The sequence below is a fragment of the Dermacentor variabilis genome, chromosome 2 (assembly GCF_050947875.1).
Source record: "Dermacentor variabilis isolate Ectoservices chromosome 2, ASM5094787v1, whole genome shotgun sequence".
NCBI classification, from domain to species: domain Eukaryota; kingdom Metazoa; phylum Arthropoda; class Arachnida; order Ixodida; family Ixodidae; genus Dermacentor; species Dermacentor variabilis.
In genome coordinates, this window is record NC_134569.1 from 145,040,872 (window position 1) to 145,063,268 (window position 22,397).

The 22,397-nt window shown below is 43.2% G+C and overlaps 1 protein-coding gene across 1 annotated transcript; it reads left to right on the forward strand.

Annotated features, from left to right (window-relative positions):
• Positions 1-4,351: 4,351 nt before the first annotated feature.
• LOC142572818 (E3 ubiquitin-protein ligase rnf168-like) lies at positions 4,352-21,207 on the forward strand. Its single transcript, XM_075682195.1, has 3 exons — positions 4,352-4,866; positions 13,287-13,637; positions 15,830-21,207. The coding sequence occupies exons 1-3, from the start codon at positions 4,530-4,532 to the stop codon at positions 16,078-16,080; spliced, it is 939 nt and encodes a 312-aa protein (XP_075538310.1). The 5' UTR covers positions 4,352-4,529; the 3' UTR covers positions 16,081-21,207.
• Positions 21,208-22,397: the final 1,190 nt, after the last annotated feature.

Consider the following 22,397-nt stretch of genomic DNA (forward strand, 5'->3'; position numbering starts at 1 on the left):
TTTATTCCTTAAAAAGCCGGATGACGCGTCGAGTTTCTGGAAGTGTTTATTTGCCATGGTTTTAATATCAAATGTAATTGTGTTTATTCGATTTGCAGGCTCACTTTGAAAAAAAGGCATCTTTGAGCAGGACAAAGCAGATGGGTTGAAAAAGCTGAGGCCAGTCGCTGTGCCACAAGTGTTCCCATTCAGAGGAAAGACAGCGAATCCCAGCATGCTCATTAAATTAGAGAATGCACATCCCACAAGGGACCGTTTGCCGATTCTTAGGTCGGCTGCTTAGGACATACTCTGCCGCAAATTAAGACACACAAATGAAAGAAACATAGACGACGCACGGGCGGCTTAATTGTCACTCGCCATCAAGTCACGGCTGTCACTTGAGCATGACACTTGTCAAAAAGCACAAATGTCTTCTGAAAAGTGCCTTGGAGATTCCAGAAATGTCATTTCACAGTTCTCCAGGGATTCCTTCGAGGGCAGACCTGGAACAACCATCATCCAGTGTTAGCACGGGCATTCTAGACGAGGACACAACATCGTTTGAATCAGACCATCGCCCCAACACGTCCACCCCGCAAAGCTGAGAGTTCAACTCATCTTGCAGAACCCGTGCAGAGTTGAGCAGTTCATCACAAGAAAATACATGCAGCTTCAAGAAGTACACGAGGGCTTGAAAAAGAAAGTTCAGAAGCTCGAAAACAGCTTGACAACTTTTGGGAAGAGTGGCAAGTTTTTAAACGAAGACCAAATACAAGCCCTGTCAGGAAATAGCAACCACGTCTTTGTAAAAAAATTACGTCAAATAACGGTTAAAATTATGTCTTTGTACGTGATGATGTAGTGACCATTTACATTAAATTAAATGCTGTAATGCTGGCAGGTCTCCCACCAAAGAAGTTACGCTGGCTCTGCCGTATTATTTTTTTTCTCCAGTATATCTGACCAGAACCCATCGCCTTAAAAAAAAAAAAAAAAAAAAAAAAACGCTCGTGCACTTAGGTGCGTGGTAAAGAACCCTATGCGGTGGGAATAATTTCTGAGTCCCCGAAAGGGCTTGCTTAGATCATTTTCGTGGTTTTGGTACGTTAAACTCGATACTTTCTATATCTTTCGTGACACTAAGTAGCGCAGCAAAAATCATTTGCGGCATCAAAGTCCGATTATTTAAGCAAATCGTTCACTTAGAGAAGATTCCAACCCTTAGTATGTAACAATACAGAAGCAATAAAAGGGCCCTGCCACGAGAAAGAGCAATAAAAGGATCATGCAGTGTCAGAAAACACTATGATGTATGAAAAAAAAAGCATTACAGCTGTTGGTTTACAATTACATAAAATAGTAAAATGACCAGCAATGGAACCCACTTAACTGCTAACGCTTGATATGAGTGTTATATCACGCGCCAAATACTTTTATTTTCATTGGAAAGATTTTTCCAACTGCGCGCTGCCGAGGAGTGGGCACTGACCTGGCGGATGCCGTATCAGATGACGCGGTTGTCGCTACCCTGTAAGGAGCAGCGGGATGGCGGATTATTATTATTATTATTATTATTATTATTATTATTATTATTATAAAAAGGTAGACAAAAACCCGGGGCACTACGCCGACCAAAGTAAAATTTAAAAGAAAAGAAGACGTTTCGGCTCCCACACGGTAGCCTTGCTCACGGGTACAATAAAGGCGTTCGAACAGCTCGTCTAAATAGTCTTGAACACGTGACGCAGGCAGCGCGCATACACTGACGGCAGATTGCCGTCGTTCCTGTTCAGAGTGTGTGGCGTAGTCTGAATCATGAGCGACTCAAGATAAAGGCGTCGAGATAGCCCTCATCTAGATAGATTCCAAACCAGAAACTACGACAATCACTCGGCAATGTTAAGGACAAATTATCAAAAGAGAAATTCCCAGGTGTTGTGTACGCTGTCCCATGCGTGGATTGCGACTACGTGTACATTGGCGAAACTGGTGACATTGAAAGGCGTCTTAAACACCACAAGTATGACTTCGGAGAAGAAAATGTGAAATCCAGTGCTTTGACTGAGCATGCCGCTTCAAGCGGCCACACAATCGACTGGGGGAAGACACGTGTCCTTGCCGTGGAAAAAGGGCTATCTCAGCGCCTTTATCTTGAGTCGCTCATGATTCAGACTGCGCCACACACTCTGAACAGGAGCGACGGCAATCTGCCGTCAGTGTATGCGCGCTGCCTGCGTCACGTGTTCAAGACTATTTAAGAGAGCTGTTCGAACACCTTTTACTTGTGGACAAGGCTCCCGTGTGGGAGCCGAAACGTCCTTCCTTTTAAATTTTACTTTGGTCGGCGTAGTGCTCCGGGTTTTTGTCTGCCTTTTCCCCATGTTTCATCCCGACCAGACGGGCTTCCGTCAAACATAGAACTCCATCATCATCACCATCATTATTATTATTATTATTACTTTATTATTATTATTTTGATAGAACCTACATACTCACATCCTCTCGCTGCTCCCGCAGCCGAGACGGACACTGAACCATGAGGCCGCGGCCTCAGATTCGGAGATCACGAGTTTTTGCATTTTGACCTCTTCGAAATGCAACCTCGAGTCGATTAGCTAAACTTGACTGTTTGGGCTAGCTGGTGATGAATTATCGTTAGTTTACAGCACTTATTATTGTCCTGTATTGAGAGAGAGAGAGAGAGAGAGAGAGAGAGAGAGAGAGGAAGGAAAGGCAGGGAGGTTAACCAGACTGAGTCCAGTTTGCTACCCTACACGTGGGGGGATGGCGGAGTGAAAGAGAGAGAGAGAAGTTAGGTGTAGGATACCTCCAGTCGGGCACTCGTCTGTTGCCTTCAGGTCCTGCAGAAGCGCTCGAATGGCTTTCTGAGCTAATGAACTTTGAGGCCAGGCTCCCACGACCTTTGCTTCTGTGAATGGCCTATCGTCCAGTCTATTCGAGGCACACTGGATAGTCTGACGTTGGTTATCGAAGCGAGAACAGTGGCCCGCACAATATGACTGATGGTCGTTTCACACTTGCACTTAGTGCACATCGGTGAGTCCGCCATTCCAATGCGATAGTTGTAGGATTTAGTGATATGTACTCCTGCCCATAGCCGACACAGCAGTATTGCGTCACGTCGTGAAATGTTTGCTGGTAATTTCAGTTTCAGTGATGAGTCGAGGCTGTATAAATGACGGTCAGAGTTCTGTGGTGTAAGCCAGAAACTGAACATGATGGTTCGAGCGACACTGCGAAGCTCTCTTGCAGCGTCTACTCTCGATAAAGATATAAGGAGTGTCGGTGCTCCAGCTTGGGCAAGTTGGGCAGCGTCATCGGCGAGGTGATTACCAACAACGCCATAGTGTCCCGGCAGCCACTTAAAGATTATATCATGTCCTCGTTCAAAAGCGCAATGGCAAATTTCGTTGCAGCTGTTCGTAATTACCACGTCGTAAACCTCGCAAGCTTTGAAGGGCTGCTTCCGAATCACAAACTATTGGGCATTTCCTAGGCGGTTCTTTTTCAATCTATTTGACAGCAGCGCGAAGAACGGCCATTTCGAAACCTGTAGGTGACGTTACGTGTGAAGTCTTAAACTTGATGACGACCGATTGAGATATTGAGTAAAAGAATGGCACCTGTCGAACCTTCCGAGACCGAACCGTCCGTGCAAACAATGGATTCGGTTAGCGTACGAACAATGCAAAAGTTCCTAGTATCGCAAGTATATCCTAGGAAGAGCGTCGTGTATAGTTGAAGCATAGATGCCACGGATGTGCCCCACGTTTTACCGGCAGGAAACCTTCGTATATGGGCGATAGAGGTAAGCCTCTTCTTTAAGTATGAGATGTGGGAGCTCTATGAAAGGTCTCTGTCGATAATAACGCCTAGGAATCGGTGAGATCTTGCGTTTTGCCTTCACGCTGTTAACTCACGATGACGAACCCATGACGAACCGACCACCTCGTGCTCAACATTGTCCGGATTCTCTTACGAATATATGTTACCGCTGCAGTTTTTCTTTCTTCAGAAAAATGTACAACTGTAGCTCTGGATATATAGTGCCTTATGCCCTTTGTAAACATAATAAACTATAGAATAAAAGACACACACACACGCAAAAACACATTTTCTTTAAAACGAAACCAAAAGTAGAAACGTTTATTAATGCATATCAATTAAATTTGATGCGAAGAAACACAATTAATCCAACTTTAACATCCATTAAAGTAAGTAATTGTTCAGAGCGTTTAAAGCACTATATAATGCTGTTTTTTTTAACGCTTTGATGCAGCCCGATGCAGCCCGAGCACGCTCGCGCCGACTGGCGCGTCACGCCACGGCGAACGGAAAAACGCGCGCAAGCAACAAAATCAAGCACGAACATCGCGTCGTTATCGGTGCAACCATGAGTAACTGCCGTTGCGATAATTGTGGAGTCGGTATTTATAACGAGGCTTAAATTTGAAATTACAGTAACGCTAGCACGACCACTGAATACCATTGCTTGCGCGGAACTGCAGCATCGACGTTCCAGCCGAATGGCGCCGCGGCGCAAGCGGCTCTTGTCGACGCCGGACAGCGGCGGCAGCAGCGACGAATCGTTGACCGAATCGGACGTTACGTGCCCTGTGTGCCTGAGCATGGTGGTGGAGCCTGTGACAATGCCATGCGGGCATGAAGTGTGCAACTCGTGCTTCGCGAATACCGTGCTCATGGCCAACAAGGAGTGTCCCATGTGTCGGATGCGCATCGCTTCGTGGGCGCGGAAAGCGGCCCGCGAGGGCACCCTGGTCAATCGAAGGCGCTGGGAGCTCATCAAGAGTCGCTTTCCACAGCAGGTCGCGAGGAGACTCAGCGGAGATGACAGCCGAGCAGGTAACGTGAAATTTTGCCCCGTCGATGACCCCTACAAGTGTGCACGACCTCATTTATCCGGGCTTGCGGAAAGGGCCGCCGAAGGGAAGCCGCAGCACGGCTTCTTGCGCCTGTCCTGTTCGCTGTGTTAGCACGGCTTGCAAGCGTGAACCGAGCTGCAGTCAACTCGATGTCGATCTGCTCAGCATATACATGCTTTAGGTTGCAGTGTGAACTGAGCAAATCTTGCTGGCGCTGTGTAAAAAAAAAAAAAAAGCGCTCCATGGGTTCCCAAGAGCGCCCAGTTAACCCAGCCCTAAAACAATTATGGGGCACGCACAGTAGTATGTCGAGTAGCTCTCTCTTCCTTAAAATGCTAGCCATTTAAAAGGTGCGCGTATATTACCGGGCAAGTTGTAACGTGTGTAGCGGAGTTGGCGACGAGCCAGGCGACAGCCATCATTGTAGTGGCACGTAAAAATCGATGTCACATTCGAATCTGTCGAACGTGCTGTTGCCGCACAGAGAACGCTCTAACCACTAGCAAGTTTCATACAAGAAGCTTCGAACCCCGCGGTGCGAAAAGAGCAATGTTTGTCACTAGACTTTCATTAGTGAGTTTGTCGCAGTGCAGTACTCCAGTGTGCCCAAGTTGACGCTTTCTGACGTGGAGCGGATGAAATGACTACTACATGCAAGATGTCATGCAACTAATTCGCTAGAAAGTGGACAGGCATGTAAAGAAAACATTCGCTAGTAATTACGGTCTCTGCTTGAAACTGAAGCTGAATCAGCGGGAAGTTGTTTCCAGACAGATAGTAGGGGTTCTCGCATAGGGTGTCAATTCGTGAAGGAAATAACACTGGCATGCAAATGTGGCAAGCAACAAGGAATGAGATGACACATTGTGACGGCTTGTCATACATGTCCTTGCTTGATACACCTTTTAGGCTTTTAAGTAGATTTTGAAAATTTTTTCACTGATTAAGCACGCTTAGTAAATGGGTTGTGGAATGAGAACTGCATCTACACACTGTCTCACAGTGATAGTGAAGAAGTTGAAAACTAGAACTGTGCTGGTGTTCCTTTTCTGTTTAACTCTGTACTGGCATTTCCTGTTGTCACAAATGTTAGACCTTGCTAGCCTGATCAAATACATTTTGTGAAGTATTCATTGACTTGCTGTATGCTGCCACCTGTGTTACCTTTAGTAGGTTCGAAGGCAAAGTTGAAAGGTAAAAGATACAAAGGATCATCAGTGGTTTCTCACCTTTTATCTCCTTTCTCAGATCCAGGGGCAATAATCATAAAAGATTATAGTGCGAGGGACTCTTGTCCGTAGCAATTTTTACAACTTCAAGATCAAAATGGCTCGAAACGGGGAATTGAGTTTGCCTGCAGTGAACCACGGGCATCTGGGCCATAGAGTATAAAACCCTTATTTTTTTTTTTTCATTTAGCCTCTATGGAAAATGCTTTCTGTGACCTGCCATAGCTGCTTAGTGACTAGTGCATTGCGCTGCTAAGCATGATGTCACAGGAACGAAATCCCGGCCACGGTGACTACATTTTGGTGGGGGTGAAATGCAAGAACACCCATGCACCGTGCATTGGGTGCACGTCAAAGAAGCCCAGGTGGTCAAAATTAATCCAGAGCCCCGCACTATGGCGTATCTTGTAATCAGGTTCTGGGTTTAGCATGTAAAAGCCTAGAATTAAATTAAAAGAAAGAATACCTTCTGTAAAACCAGACATAAGCTTTCCAGCTTCATGCTTGTTACCTGATCATTCTGATCACCATGTTCTCTAGTGCAGCAGGCCATCTATATAAATGGCAGCGTAGCTGCCATGCTGTTGCACTGGCACAGTGAGAAGCTGGGTATGTGATGACACGTGAACACTATCAGTATGTTACCTTGCAGTGACGCCATCGAAGCCACAATGCTAGTGCACCCGCACTGTGGAAAGCTGGGCTGCTATTCGCACAGCCGTACACCTGCATGTTGGCGTCACAAGCAGCGATACCTAACATTTGGCAAAGCTCACGTTTTTAGTGGAACTTTGAGTAGGAACTGCATTACATGTTTTTTCTATGTTTGATTAGTTCAGTGAAGTTATTGAGCTATTGTTTACTAAATTGCAACCCATTTTTCTGTGGATGTTGCTGAGCAACAAGCTGTGGCTTCAACTCCCTGGACTGCACTCTGCTGACGGCAGAATGTGAAGAATGCTTGTGTGCCTAATTCGTGTACATGCTAGGGGACCCTCCAGGGGTAAATATTAAAGCCGTGAGAGCACGCTAAAGAGAAAAATTATTTCACTTCCATTAATAAATTATTCTTTTACAATACCCCGAACACCACTCTTACCCTAAGGAGAAACTTGTAACCCAGGGAAAAAAGAAAGGGGGTGGAGCTGGCGATACTGCTTTGAATTAAGTTTCTGCACCGTCTTGTTGCCGTGACTTAATGGATTTTGACGGCATCTGCTAGGGCTTAGTTAATTTGTTGCCAGTAAAAAATGGACTACATTGTATTCTAAAGGGGCCAAAGTCTGAACATGACAAGTTTCGGGAAATATTACTGAGCCAATGAGGCCCAAATATGAAAGAATATTTTAAAATCCGTGACGTCATACCAGCGACGAGGCTTTGGAGGGAAATTTTAAACATTGGGCTTTCATCTTCATTTCCTCTTCTAATAAGCTCTTATTGTGAAATTAACAGTGGAGCTTTCAAGGGATACTTTATTAGTTCAAGCTGATCTTTAGTGTCCCATAATGGCATATCTGCCAATCCTCTTGAATTGTTCATAAGGTCAATGGATACGGGCTTGTTTTGCAACTTTACAAATGTTGCGTAAAATTTCATGAAAAATTAATTTTGTTAGCGAAAAAGATACACACGTCGTTCTCAGAACTTTCCGTTGATAGATACTTGATAATGAAAGGACACCAGAGAGGTGCTAACTTGCTCCAAGCAAGTTCCTGATGCAGGTGAAATCGGCAACGTTTGCTGGTAATGCCATTGTGATCTGCAAGCACTGTGTTGCTTTTCAGTCTCTGCTGTAATAAGTTTGCTACTGCTTGTATGCTGTGTCTAAAGGTGGTTAATGCATATGTATCCGAATAGCTGCCAACTTTTATGATTTCATTGTAAAATGCCTGAATTTTAGAACTTGTTCAAGATTGTTGTAAAAGGCGCTGATGCAGGTTTTATTATTCTTTATTTTCGTCGTGGTTAGTGCAGAATTTATTCTAAAAAGTTCAAATATAGTAGCTGACCGGTTCTCAAAGCCGGATTTTTTCGCACCTGCTTGATTAGTTTGGTGCACAGCAACGCCACCCACTCCTCTAAACCTGTGTACTGTATAATGGCAAACATATCTTCAGCCACTGTTCCATTAATATTTCGCGAATATTTCTGTCTGTCTGACTCAAGTGTGAAGATAGGGGTGTGTGCCTGTTTACAGCGTTCCTCCAAAACAAATGCTGTGAATTATTTTAATCAAATGACCACATAATAAGTACTAAATCAACTTTTAGCATTTGTAACCGGAATTTAGCATTATTGGACTTCAAATGTATTTTTCAAATTTTATTGTTAGCAGGTTTGTATCCCTCAAAAGCCATGTGAAGTTACAAAGTTATTAGGCTTATAGGTATGTTTAAGGAAGTTCCTTAATTTTGTGTTCCTCTTGACCTACCGTGCAACTTCGGGCACCAAAATTTGGAGGACGCTTAAGCTTCACCTTTAAGAGTGGAACGCGATAGCATTAATAGATCCCCGACTGCGTGTCACGTTTCCAGGCAACTGGAGTGTATGTAACCGTAATGTTTACCGGGAATGCTGGCTGCGAACGATATGCCTGAAGGCGAGCTTTGTGGCATAAATGCGGCTTCTTGCGTGGGCCGTGATGCGGCGGAGGCGAGCACCACCTGGAGGTTTTGCAAGGAACTGGGCGCGCCGCTCTATGGCCCCCAAGACACCTGCGCGCCGGCGCGTGCAAATGGCGGACACCACAGCTGGTCTGTGAATGGTAGAAACGCTAGAAAAGGGGTTTCTTTCAGTTTTCGCGTAACAAAATTGTTTTCTTCTGTAGTCAAATTACACTCCGAGAGCTATCATGTCTGTAGGTTGTGTGTAAGTCATAGGTTGCAATTTTTCCACGTATTTTAGCTTGAGAAATTCAATTAGTTCAGTAAATTCCTTGCGTCACATGGAGGGCCTGGGTATCGGTGGTTCGAAAATCTTTTTGCCTGTGGTTCAAAAATCTTTTCGCTGAAATGACGTCCAATGCCGACGCTGGATTTTCTGTGACACGGGCTCCTTTACGCTGTCAGGTTAATATGTAACTTTATTAAGCACAATGTTCCGAATTATTAGGATGGTTTTTGCCTTCTTCTTTTTTTTCAGGTGGCTAAGAAAGGACAATTTGAATATTTGAGATTGGTTGTTTTGATATTCTGTAGGCATTTGGTCCTTCACATCATGTGTGGCTTACTTCTTGAATCACTGCTTTCTATTCAAAATGTCTATCCTCATTTAAACGCAAGCATGCTCTGTACCGTGATTGGGGTGTCATCGAATGTAACAAATTACCTTGCCTGCGAAGTTTGAGCAGGATGCATTCTGCACTTCGGGGAATGCAAGGTGCTTGCCTACTTAGAATTTCTTGCACATGTGCTCTGCAAATATCATATGTTGAATTGTAACTGAACTTGCCAGCAAAGCACTGTTTCAAATATTTCTTTTTTATTTCTTTGAGCTCATGCTTCATGAGTAGTTATTGCATTTAAAGGAGTACTAACAAAAGTTTTATCTCGTTTTGATGTTTTTATTGGAGAGCTACTGACCCAGTATTTACGCTCTGGTGCCTCAGTTTCTTGAGGGTGCAACAAAGGCTTAATTACGTTATCTTATATAAAAGTAGTTCGGAGTGTGCGCTAAGTAAAGCGCAGTTCCAGATGTGAAGGAAGAAATTATTCAGGTCACTGGAACCTGATATGGCAGTGTTGTGGTACCAGACACCACTTACACCCACACATACTATTATGTGCCGATAGCCTACTCCATTGAACATTCACCTGGGCAAGAGGGAAGAGTCGGTTCCCCAGCATTTCCAAGAGAAGCGAACAATAGTAAGGGCCAATCTGACAGCCCTTGGCAACAAGTCATTGTAGGGCCTTCAAGCATGACACTGGGCTGACTGGTACTCTTGCAACTTGTTTGTGAGACCGCTTGACCACTTTTGATGGTGTGAACAACTCATTTGTTTTCATGCCGGCAGTTGTGCTGCCTTTGGTGCTTGTTTTGAGAGAGTTTCACTAAAGGCGCTGTAATTAATTATTTGTGACTGTCTCTCAAAGAATTGAGGCTTTGTTCGGTAATTGTAGAGTCAACAGTTGCTTAAAAAAACTAGAAAAAAAAGCTAAGTGCAATATTTTAGTAGTACACCCTTAATAACCGTTCAAACATGACTGTCAGTTATTAGAGGAAGCTATACATCTTTTCAGGAGCTCAAGGATAATTGAAGAGTTTACCTTAATCTGGCATCCTCAAGTCCTTGGTGCCACTCCGTGCATCAAGTGCGTTATGACACTGGGTTGACTGGTATGCTTTTGAGCTTGTGAAAAATATGTTTAGTTGTTGCTAGTGCTTCCTTTGGACTGAGTGTCCAATTTGACGAATATTTTGAACAGAAGCACTCTAGAATGAAGTCCTTAAATGTGATAGTGGAAGTTTTTAATATAAACATTAACCATAAATTGTGAAATCTAAATGTTCATTGCAAAGCATATAAACCACCTATGCAATCATTTATTTGTGTAGCTAGCATAGGATTATCAAAATTATTGACAATGTAATAGAGCAGGCGCGCCTTGTGTTTCGGATAGCAGCTCAGAGACGACGATGACGACCTGTGCTGTGTTTTGCGAGAGAGCTCGGGCTGGTTCGCTGCTGCTAGGCTGCTGTCTATCTGCTGTTTCTCGCCTTCAATTAAACATCATTACATTAAACGACTTGTACAATCTGAAGATAATAATAGAGTTGTGGCAGTCACACAAATTTTCTATTTAGAAATTGTTACATGAGCCTCCGCTATATTGCCAACATGCATTTTTGTTTTATGGAGTGCTGAGGATATGTTTATAGTTGCGAGAACCTGCTGAAAGTTCTCAGATACCTGCCATAGTGGCATAGTGACTTTGGAGTGTGCTACTAAGCCTGAGGGAGCGAGATTGAATCCCATCCACGGCGGCCACATTTAAATGAGGAAAAAATGCAAAAACACCTGTGCGCTGCGCATTGGGTGCACATTAAAGAACCCTAGGTAGTCAAAATTAACCTGGACCCTCCCTCCCCCACTACGTTCCTCATAATCATATTGTTGTTTCAGCACGTAAAACCCCAGAACTAAATCTTTTTTGAAGTTCTCAAATGCCTCTGAAATCTCCACATAGCCTATCCAAGTGTTGCCATGATTTTCTAAGCCCCTCAAGTGCTCTTTAAGTACATCTTTGACACACCACTGCTTCGTCGCAGTTCACCGTGAGGACTGCAATGAAGCAGTGCTTCATCGACCATTTGTTGCTATCACACAGCATGTCCACTGCTAAAGCTCCATATATGTTCTGTAATTGCTTTAGTAAAGCTGCTCAGAAAGCCTATTGGATGCTCTGAAACACACCTTTGGCAGCTCTAAAAGGTGCTCTTAATTGATATGGGCCAGTAATATCGCTGCATCTTGTTACTTTAGGCTTCTTTTACACAAAATTCAGGTGGCATCCCATTTCATTTACAAGGCAATCTTGGTTAGCATGCTGCACGGCATCACCAAAAGATGTGTACAATAAAATGAAAAGCAGCTATTGTTATTTGTTTGTTTATTTTTTGGATCCTTTCAGATAAAGATACAACTGTGCACTTGATTATCGCGCTGCATCAACATTATATGCTCATTTTTATGGTAGATTTGTGGACATGTGATGCATGGAAAATAAGGTGTTTTTTGTTTGAGGCCATGTCATGTTTCTTCTAGATTTGTTGCTAGTCGTCCCTGTGCATGTGCTATAGACTTATATGTTCTTAAATCTTTGGGATAATATTTTATGTTTTTTTAAGTCAGCAACATTATATCACTAAATTGCAATCTGTCATATACGAAAAAGAAATACCTTATGATAAATCGGTTGTAACCGTAACATTTTTAAGTATACAAATACTGAAATCTCTGCACTTATACATCTTGGAAGGTTATTTCCTGAGGTATTGCACATACTCAGTGTGGCCGACAATAAAAGCAAATATGGGAAAGAGGAGTGTAAGGATGGATACATCAAGGTTGTCCATCACATGCTAGAGATTCGGTGACTCCGCTGCCTAAGATGGCTGTCTTTATGTGCATACCTGCCGTAGCTGTGTATAAGTATAGTGCCTATAATACACTTGCCTACAGCCATGTATATTCTAGTCACCATTTAAACTTCATTAATTGATCTTTGCGCATGCACCGTGCAATCATGTCGATAGCACTATGGGGGAGGATAATGTGGACTGATGATGATGATCGCTGCGGCCTTTCCTTTTGTATTAGATGTTCTATGAGAGGATGAAGCTCGGACCTGACCCTCTTTTCTGTTTCTTTTTTCATTGCTTCTATGAATGACACAATGATTTTCTTTTGCGTGCCATCCTATGTAATGCCCTCCTTTAGGGTACTTAAATAAATAAATAAATTTTAAAAACAACTTGTAGAAAAAAGAAAGAATAACAACAACAATTTTTTTTTTCTATTGCAATTATTTCACATTTTCTGGGCCATTCAGCTGTTATCATGCACACCACCAGTGTTCGAGTCGCTGTTTCATAGCCTCAGTGGTATTCCATTCGGGCTGCTGGCCGTGTTTGTGAAAGCCCAATGCTAGTGCCAGCACATTATTTTTGTCTGCAAGTAGTGTAGCCTTGGGATCGAGATTTGTGCATTCCAGGACAACGTGGGAAATGGACTCTCCAGCAGTGTTCCAGTGGTGGCAGGATGTACTCGTATCCACTGTTTATTTTGCTTGCAAAAGTCAAGTTTGTAACCTATCGCTACGGGCCTTGTACAGGAGAAGGCTTCCTTTGGAATTGCCGTAAAGGCGCTCCTTCCTAATATACTGTTTGAAAGAGCAGTATTCTGACATCGCTGGTTTCGCCTTACACTGAACCAGTTCTGTGTCACAAACTTGTTCGCAAACCGTTGTAATTATTTACTTTACCATAGTGAAACAAAATCTCAGCACGTTGAGCCCTGACTGAACCCATGTTTTCTTTTCCCCGACATCCTGATTGTTTGTGCCAGGGTGTATGACAATAATGTTTTATTCAATCCCCCAATGTAATTCCCCAACGGGCCTTTAGATCATTCAAAATACAGAATAAAAATGAAATTTGCATGCAGGAACCCCACTGCGGATAGTGCCGCGATCGCTGTGTGAGCCAGGTGAGATCCGACGCGAGTACGAGCAACAGCGGCAGCAGGCCGAGGCACAATGGCGCCAGGAGCGGGAGCTCGAGGCTCAAGCAGGCGAAGCCCTCGCTCAGCAATTGGCATCCGAGGAGGAACGGGCACTGGAGGAGCAGCGGCGCCAGTTGCGACGGGATCAGCGCCTTGCCTGCCTCTGGGGTGTGTTTGGGGACACACCATCTGTGCTCGCTGCTGTCCCACTCGTCCGGACCCTGCTTACGCCGGAGGGGGACGATGACAACGACAGTGCATCCTCATTTATGCCTCCAGAGGACAGGCCACAGGGTGCGCTCACGACTGTTTGTTCTGTTTATTTCTCGCGTGCCTGTTGTCAATGCATACATGATTTTCAGGCTGCTTCTTCAACCCATCTTGACAGCATGCTGTTGTTGGAACAACTTATTCTGGATCCTTAGCTGGTCTGTAACTGCACTTATCAGGCAAGGAAGGGTGTGCTTCTCTTCATTAAGCAAGTTGTCTGTTTCGCCCAAAAGGTGAAGTTTTGATAGTGGTAGCAAAGTGATAGGCAATCACGCTCAATCTTTGCACTGGCACCTGATGCAGATGGCCTCTAACATGGTAACAGGCTACGTGTGTGGCACACGCGTCTGGCCATACAGGCAGCCACGGGCTGCCATAGCTGGGCTAAAAAGGGACCAGTGCTCTTCTCCTCTAGCGAGAGAAGTGCATTCTTGTCCTTTAGCCCGGCTGTGAGATGGCGCGGGCTTGATCACGTGACCTCCAACATTGGGTGCACATTAGGCCACCATCCCTCTTGGCTCGCCCTTCCATGTTTGCTCTTGCATATGCTCCGCAAGTGGTCACTACATGTCCTCACACTTGGGACAGCACTGATGGCAAAAATGTGCGAGTTTGGTTTTGAGTAGGGTGACTTGTTGTGTGCTCCACGATGCAGCGGTAAAAAATTCGGGCAACTCTGGCAGTTTCTGGACATCATGCTGAAGTTGCATTAATAGAAGTTTGGCTGTGCTACCACTGTACTTTTGCTGTGTTTGGCGGGATGCCTACCTTTACACCCAAAAATGAAAATCGCAATTTCTTTGACATATATGCATGGAGAAAGAGTTTAGATGTATCCAGAATTAAAATTAAACAAAAAAGTGTCTTTCACCCGATCTAGCTCCTACGTGGGTGCTATGGGCACTGTCTAGCTTCCAAGTGCACAAATGCACCTCGATGCGACTGACCTTTGGAGGCACACTCCAAGTGCAGACACGACAGATACACTAATAACCAAACAGAGCCAACAGCTTATTGGGTCTTCCCAACAGTACGTGCTGGCTTCTGGGACTCTTGATGAATGGGCAGAAGGCAGTCTAGCAAGAAGTAGGATATTCACCTTAGTTTGGTGCTGCGGCTTACAGCGTTTGTTGTTGTATGCTTTCCTCAATTGTCGTACTTGGAAGGTGTCGATTCGAGCTGCTTCCGCTCCAGTCAATGTCATCCTCTCCGCTTGGCACCTTCTTTTGGGGCTCGGGCGTAGGCAGTTCCATTCAAGACCTCCTCTCTGAGAGCAAGGGCAGAGAGAGCATCCGGCAAGAGTATCGGTGTGCCTCCTGGCGGGTGAAGTAATGGATTTCCGCCTTTTCCCACAATGTTTAGCTCTAAAGGTGTTTTGATGTGTTTAAAAAGCATTATTTCTCAATCCTTTCTCATCACTTCTCAAATCGTTAAGTTAAAATTTAGTGTTTTTGACCAAATTTTAGTACTTTCTGGCTTTGTAGCATATATTTTAAAGTTGGAATTGGCATGCCTGCACAGATGTCTTTGTGCATGTTTTGGGTGTGAGGAATATTATAACTATTTGTTTCATACAGAGCAGTTAGTGCTACAAAGACTCGAGAAATTCCTCTCACTGCTCGCAATGTGACCAAGAATAGTGCGTCACATGCCAGAAAAGTGTAGGTATGTGTCATGCAGTTCAATGCAGCATTAAGACCGATAATTTTATGGTGCAAAATATGATCTAGTTATTACATGCAAGGCATCCCAGATATGGATATATTTCTCATATAACGAATGAAATGGTAAATTTTTGCAACCAGCAGCCCCAGCACACCATCTATGCTTGTAGCCGAAACACACATACTGTATGTCACATACTGGAAGCATAAGGGTGCACAAATAATACATGATTTGATGTAACATTATGGCCACAAGTTGTAGTTGTATGAAATAGCCATTCCATAGGAAGCGTGTGAAAAATAAATCTTTTAAACACTGTTTTCAAGTCATGCGGGTTACATTGCTGCACTGAACATGGCTATTGCAGATTGTTGTTTATAGCTGTGGTATTGCATCCAGTGACTGACCACGAATAGCAGCAGTGTTTTGCTGCCCTTAGTGCCTCTCACCATGGGTCCTCATTTGAGCAATGCTTAAGTTGCTTCCTACATCCCATCGAAGCTTTTGGAAATGAAAGTGAAAGTCTCCTGCACCCGCATTTCTTGTTGCAGATGCCACAAGGGACAGTGGGCCAACGACACCCTTACATGGAAACCACAACAGGCTGTGCTCACGCAGTGTGCAGACGACACTGCTGGAGATGCGGCAGCAGGAGACGCAGACCAGTGAGCACGGTGGCAACAACACAGCCTCCTATTTGGAAGACTTGCAACTGGCTCGTCGCATCCAGCGGCAACTGAACCGGGAGAGCAGACAGACACCCGGCCGCGTTTACAATCTGCGCTCTCGTGTTGCAAATTGAAAGAGCAGCAGAGTGACTGTACATTTATCGCATGCGTGGCACTTGTTTGGTTGCGTTTGCTTGTAATGTGGGCTGTGGTGCTTTGCTGCTAGTGTGCATAAATGCATGCTAATTTTGTTTAGAGGTCATTCAGTGAGCCTAAAAAGTAGCCAGTCTTTGTCAGTATTAACGATGTTCCCCTAAGCGGCTGGTATTTTGGGCCACAGATGCTCGCCATTGATGCAGTTACTCACTCCATTTGCTTGTGAGTGATCTGTTGTCAGTCAGCGAGCTTTCCTGCCTTGGATCTAGCCTGCTTGCCTGAAACTGGCTCCCTTGAAAGGTGGACATGGATTAAGAATGTGTGTTTGTTCTTTTTGCAGTCTAAGCTCATGCCTTTGCAGGTAACACCTGTGGTTATTAGCTCACAGCACATACAGTGCTGTTGACTTTGTGTGCTTGCAAACTGCTATGAACTGTATGCTCAAGTTGCATGCATGCATTATAGGATTGGCGTTTACTTTTGTTCTGTTTGATATTAATTCTCCTTAATGCACTTTATTGCCCTTCATCTTAAAGTTCTAGCTTTCTATTGCGTCAGGAGATATTGATTTTGATATCAACAAGATTGGTTGAAGGCTGTGTGGCCTCTGGCAGTAGGATGTATTGTTATTTAAAAGTGTAAAGGAGGATTGCTTAATGATTCTTTAGTGTCCTTGCCCACTAAATGTAAATTTAATATTGGGTTGATAAATCTAATGCGGAATACTGGGATGCATGGACAACTGACGCTCATTCTGAACAACTTAATGGCATATATCTAGCAGCTAAAGTAATCAACTGATTTTGCATAAATGTTAGCACTTTGGTAATATATACATGTTCTGCCTTGAGTTTTAGTAAAGAGCCATGTGAACATTTTAAAGTTCTTTAACATAGGTGGATGACATTTTAAAAGCTTGTTCTATATGCAGTACCTGTTTTTTAGTTGACTAATTTCCATACCACATGTGTAATTTAAGCTGAAACAGGAACTGGTTTTGCTGTGAGCACAATGCTTAATATTAATATGACCATTGGTATGTTTATTCATGTAGACAGCACATGTTTGTTTTGCTGCTAGTTTGTCAACATTTATTTTTTGGCAAATCAGTACTGCAGAAGCCCTCAGGGCAGGGGAACATTCACAAAAGGGGTAATTGTCATCCAGCCGATCGTAACACAAAGCTACGGGGGAAACCTTTATGAATTTCTCAGAATGAAGAAGAGAAATTCATCCTGGTTTGGGGATCGAATCTGAGACTAACACTTGTCCGGGGCAGTCCCTCCACCATCTGAGCTAACCAGGCTTGTTTCTGGTAAATTAATGTGGGTTTCCTTTGTAGCTGTGTGTTACAGTCAGGTTGATGAGTTATCCCTTTCATGAACCTTTATATTTTGTCTGTTTGCTTGTACAGTCAAGTCCACAAATAATGATCCCACTTAGATTTTTTGGCTATCGCAAAAGAACCCCAGGCAGTCAAAATTAATCCAGAGTTCCCCACTACAGTGTGCCTAATAATGAGATTGTGGTTTTGGCATAAGAAAAACCCCAGAATCTAAGTTCTTTAATGCAATTAGCATTCCGGGGATACTTCACGCACTTTGGTTGGTTCATGTTCTAAGCAAAGATAGGAACCAGTGAAAACCCAAGACGCAGGACCAGAAGTCTTATTTCTCTTAAGGAGACATGTCTTACATCTTAAGGAGAGACTTATCTATGTCTCTTAACAGTTTGCCCACCAACTTGAGTCACTGGGTTAATGGTCAGACCATCCGGCTGCTGTGCCGAGGGAAATGGGTTCGAAGCCCACCGTCGAACCTACCAGAGTCGCTCGGTATGTGACACTGGGTACATACCACTCCTCAGTGAACCTCTTTGACGCCAACTTTGAGGTCGCTGGGTATGTGCCACTAGGTGTGTGCCATGCTTTAATGACAAAAAAAAAAAGTTCCTCTAAAGTTTATTCGGTGCTTGGCCGAATCGAACCTGCATCACAGTTATCCAGATAATCTTGTTTGAATATATATTCGCGCATGGGCCAAGTGCGCTCTTCACGGCAGCACTGCCAGATGGCACAGTGTGTCCCAGTGGGAAGTACGAGAGAGGAGCGTGGCTGCAGTACGCACATCACACGTGACTCGTTTCGGTGGTGGCAATACAGTGTCTTGCTACATTGCTTCAATATGCTAATTGCATTAATGTCAACATTCATCAGCAGGTGGGTTCTGCAGGAAATTTTTTTTCGGATACCTTTTACACGGGTGCTTAAGTGCCTTTTGCAAGGGTTGCCATCTTGGGCATTAAATGGTTAACCTCTCTTCTAAAACGTGTTCTAGCCAATTTTTTTGTTTATTATTATTATTTTTTGCTTGCTGTAGTTAGTGGTCTTCTAGGACTGCAAAACACAAAAGAGGGCTACTAGGATTGCATTGTTTCACTGAGGCTAACTAGACGCATTTCCAAAGAGGCAACCTTACCTGCTGCTTCGCCTATGTGGTGAGTAGTCCGAGGCATTGTATATTCTCTTTTGCTTTGTACATATCTCTGTACGTGCAAGTTGCGCCTGTAAAAATGACTCTACTTCAGAATGAAAGACCACAATTCTTATACAGTTAAACCTCAACATATGAAGTCGGTAAGATCAGCTATTGCTTTGTTTGATGAAATTTCATTATATTGAAATTTGCCTTTTATGCAAATAACTGTAGTCGCCGATGAATTTTTCTTACACGGAAGGGGCCGCAAGATTTTCCGAATTATCAGGCAGTTGGAAAAGGCAAAATTCAATGAGGAAAAAAAATCATGTTGAATTTGAGAGTAGGCGACGAAAGGTATGGTTTCATGCCATGTCAACGATATCTTCACATCGGCGATACACTGTTCGGTCGTCAGAGGTCTCTACTCAACAACCTAGTGCCTAAAATCATGTTTTTCTCCATGTTTTGTTTTTAATTATTTCTTGTCTGAACAGCTCGGGTAACATTAGCCGGGAAACCCTATATATGGTGTTCTATGGACAAGAAGTTATAAAAAAGTTAAATGCTTTGTTATATCGAAATTTTTTTCATATTGAAGCTCATTATATTGAGGTTTAACTGTACTGAGGCATGGCATTTCTGTGCTAAGGCATAGGGTAACCTTGCCTGAACACAACTTCATTTCAGTTGTGTTTTTAAATGGTGGTTTGGGTAGGGGGGAGGGGAGGTCTGGCACTCGCTACTAAAGCCAAGTGCTGCTTGCATTAACCACGCGCAGCAGTATCGCGCATGGTTTTATTTACGGGTCATTACATGCTTTTTTAACTTATTAGGGAACGTTGTAGAATTTTTCTATTGGAAATGCACGGAACTGAAGCGACATGTGGTCTTTGCGCTGGACTTGTGTGGCGCTGTTTTTTATGGATAGGTACTCTGGTCACATTTTATACCTGTAGCATCTGGAAATATTATTTTGTGAGTACCGCTGAACTTGCTTGCACCAAGTCTGCTGTGACATGGTACATGAACTTTTTGCGGTATCTTTGCGTTCTCAACTTGTATTTAGAACGATTGTTCCAAGCCACAGGAATGTATGTTGCGTCATGCTGCAACACATACAATAATAGCTAGGCAACTAGGTGGCAACAGGTGTTGCTTAATTCAGACTTTCCTCCAACAACACATTTCTGCACATTATTTTGAATTTCTGTTTGCGCATTGTGCTGCTAAGCACGAAGTCGCAGGATCAAATCCTGTGTGCATTTCTATGGGGGTGAAATGCAGAAATGCTTGTCCTGTGCATTGTGTGCACATTAAAGAAACCCGGGGGGCCAATAACATACTCACACTATGGCTTGCCAAATAACCATATTGTAATTTTGGCATGTAAAACCCCAGAATTAATTTTTTTTATTTAATTTTAACTTGTCCTTGCTTTTAGCATGCTTCTGACAACATTGTCATGGTTTAGCACTGTTTATGATCATTTGATGATGATTATGATGTATTTTTGAATGTATGAGCATGATCTGTATTGATATGTAGCGGTTAATGTATACAACTTTTTTTTTTTAACTTGTCATTTTTGCATTTAGTTCAGAATCGCTAGTGTTTTGGACATTTTGTAGACTTGTGTTGTAGCCAGAGGTTACGTATAAGCTGTGCATTTATATTGACGGTGTTACAGTGTTACATTTGTTGGTTTTTCTGTGTTTCATGATTTAACGAACAAACACCATTTGCATTTATGTTGATACTGTGCTGCAACACCCTGTGAATCTGTGATCTTTTTTTGCATTCTAGCTGAACATTGCTCGACATGTGTGCCCAAAACAGTCTTTAACTGCACATCGCAGAAATGTGTGTTTGAACCAGCAGCTAAGGAATGTGCATGAGTTATTTCAGTGGCACATTGTTTTCTACCAAGGTGTTTGTTCCATGGTAAGGCAGGGACAAACATGAGATGAGGAATTAGCTTCCACACTGCCTTACGGAAAAGATGGTATTTTTGTGGACAGTGAATCAAAGGTAAAAATGTAGAGGTTAATAGTCTAGACAAGTTAACAAAATGTGCTCTGTGGTCAGACAAAGGATTGCTGTTCTTGAAGCAGTACTGCTAACATGTTCATATTTGTAAGGCTGCCACAAACTTTGCTGTGCTCTGACACCTGCCAAAGTGGTGACGGGAGTGGCCACCCGTGTGTGATGACACTCTTCGTTGCGAGCTGAAGTTATATAAGCCTTTTACGCAATTGGATTGCGTGTCACCACTTCTGAATTGACTTGGGAAAAGTTGTCTTCTATAGAATGGCAAGCAGGTACATCGCATAACTGAGAAATTGCATTGTATGCTGGCAACTCGCGCTTCATTATGATACGAAGCTATGCCTTTCATTCAAATAAATACGAGCAGGCACACTGTGTTGCTGAGAAGCTTGTATTTCATGCTAGAATTCCAAGTATGATGCTGGAAAAGTGTTGACTGAGAAAGGTGGTCAATAAGCTCCCTTATGTCACTCAAGTGCTGGTTTGTGTGCTTTTATTGGGACCATTTTTCTTGGTGTTGTGCCGTGGACCATAGAAATTCTAATATTTACAGTGCCACAATAAAGGTGGTGTACCCACGTTTGTGGAGGCATTGTCTGTTTTTAATGAAAGCTTGAAACATTTCTAACGTCCATAGAAAGAGTGTTTTGCTTAATGCTCCGATGCTCGCTATGTCCTTGCCACTAATGTTTGTAACCAGTGCTCAAGTACAGAACAGAAAGGAGTATCTACGACATCGCAGCACTATGCTGATTGCTTTGTTTCCAGCAGTTGATGATCAAGAATCTTGTTTTCAAAACCATGAGGAACAACACTTGTTTGAAGAAAAGTGAAGTGTAGCTTGGCAACACAGGACAAAAAAGCCTGCAAGGAATTTTCCAACTTGACAAAAGAATTACAGTTGTTCTCCAATTCACAGGTACCAGTCATGCCTGTAAAAGTACAGCTGTGGAGACAAGTTTAAGCTGGAGTAGCAAAGCCCTGACCCCTCATCTTAAAAAAAAAAAACCATGATGGTAAAAAATCATGACAGTCTTGGTATCAATTGATACCTTAATGTGAAATAAGCTTCAAATTTGGATGTATGCTATAGACCACGTCGTATAGATTGCTCATACATATATCATTCTTCCAGGACTAAGATGTTTATCTGTAAAGCACAATGATGACTGGCTCCAATGGACAACTCTGTGCTGGCTTGAACTGCTACAGGCCACAAATCATTATGTAAAGTACAGTCATATTTTGTTGACCCTGGTGACATTCGGTACAATTGCCGTACTCAACGTAGAATAGTGTGGAAGCTACATACTTAGTATAATCATCGATGCCTTGCTCTATGCATTTCTCAGTGCTGTTGGTTTTGATGTGTGGTGCTTTCTACGAAATAGATACCTCATACGTTACAGCTACAAATTATGGTTGCAAGGCTACGTCAAATATTCTTATTTGTGCACTTTTCTGTTTCCAACATGTGACACTATGATTGTGAGCAGAGGAAGTGTGCCATGGCCGCTGGTCACAAGAACATGTCACTCCGCTCGTTTAGTGTTCAAGAGGTTCATATCTGCAGTGCCTTCCATTATGTCATACTCGCATTTTGCAACGTAAAAGAATGAGACTTGCGTTACATCGAATAACCTGTCTTTTCATATGTGAGGCACTATATTTTGGTCACGAATGCGAGCATTGAGGGAAAGCTCCGTAGGCTTTGTAACAAAGCATTGAGTATGAGGTGGGGTAGCATTGCCTGTCAGGTATGTGGTGCTACA

Excerpts from the sequence above, each read along its gene's own strand:
- LOC142572818 (XM_075682195.1), top strand. The coding sequence starts at position 4,530 with ATGGCGCCGCGGCGCAAGCGGCTCTTGTCGACGCCGGACAGCGGCGGC. Across the intron at positions 4,867-13,286 it reads CGGAGATGACAGCCGAGCAG|GAACCCCACTGCGGATAGTG; the intron begins GTAACGTGAAAT and ends ATTTGCATGCAG. Across the intron at positions 13,638-15,829 it reads TCCAGAGGACAGGCCACAGG|ATGCCACAAGGGACAGTGGG; the intron begins GTGCGCTCACGA and ends TTCTTGTTGCAG.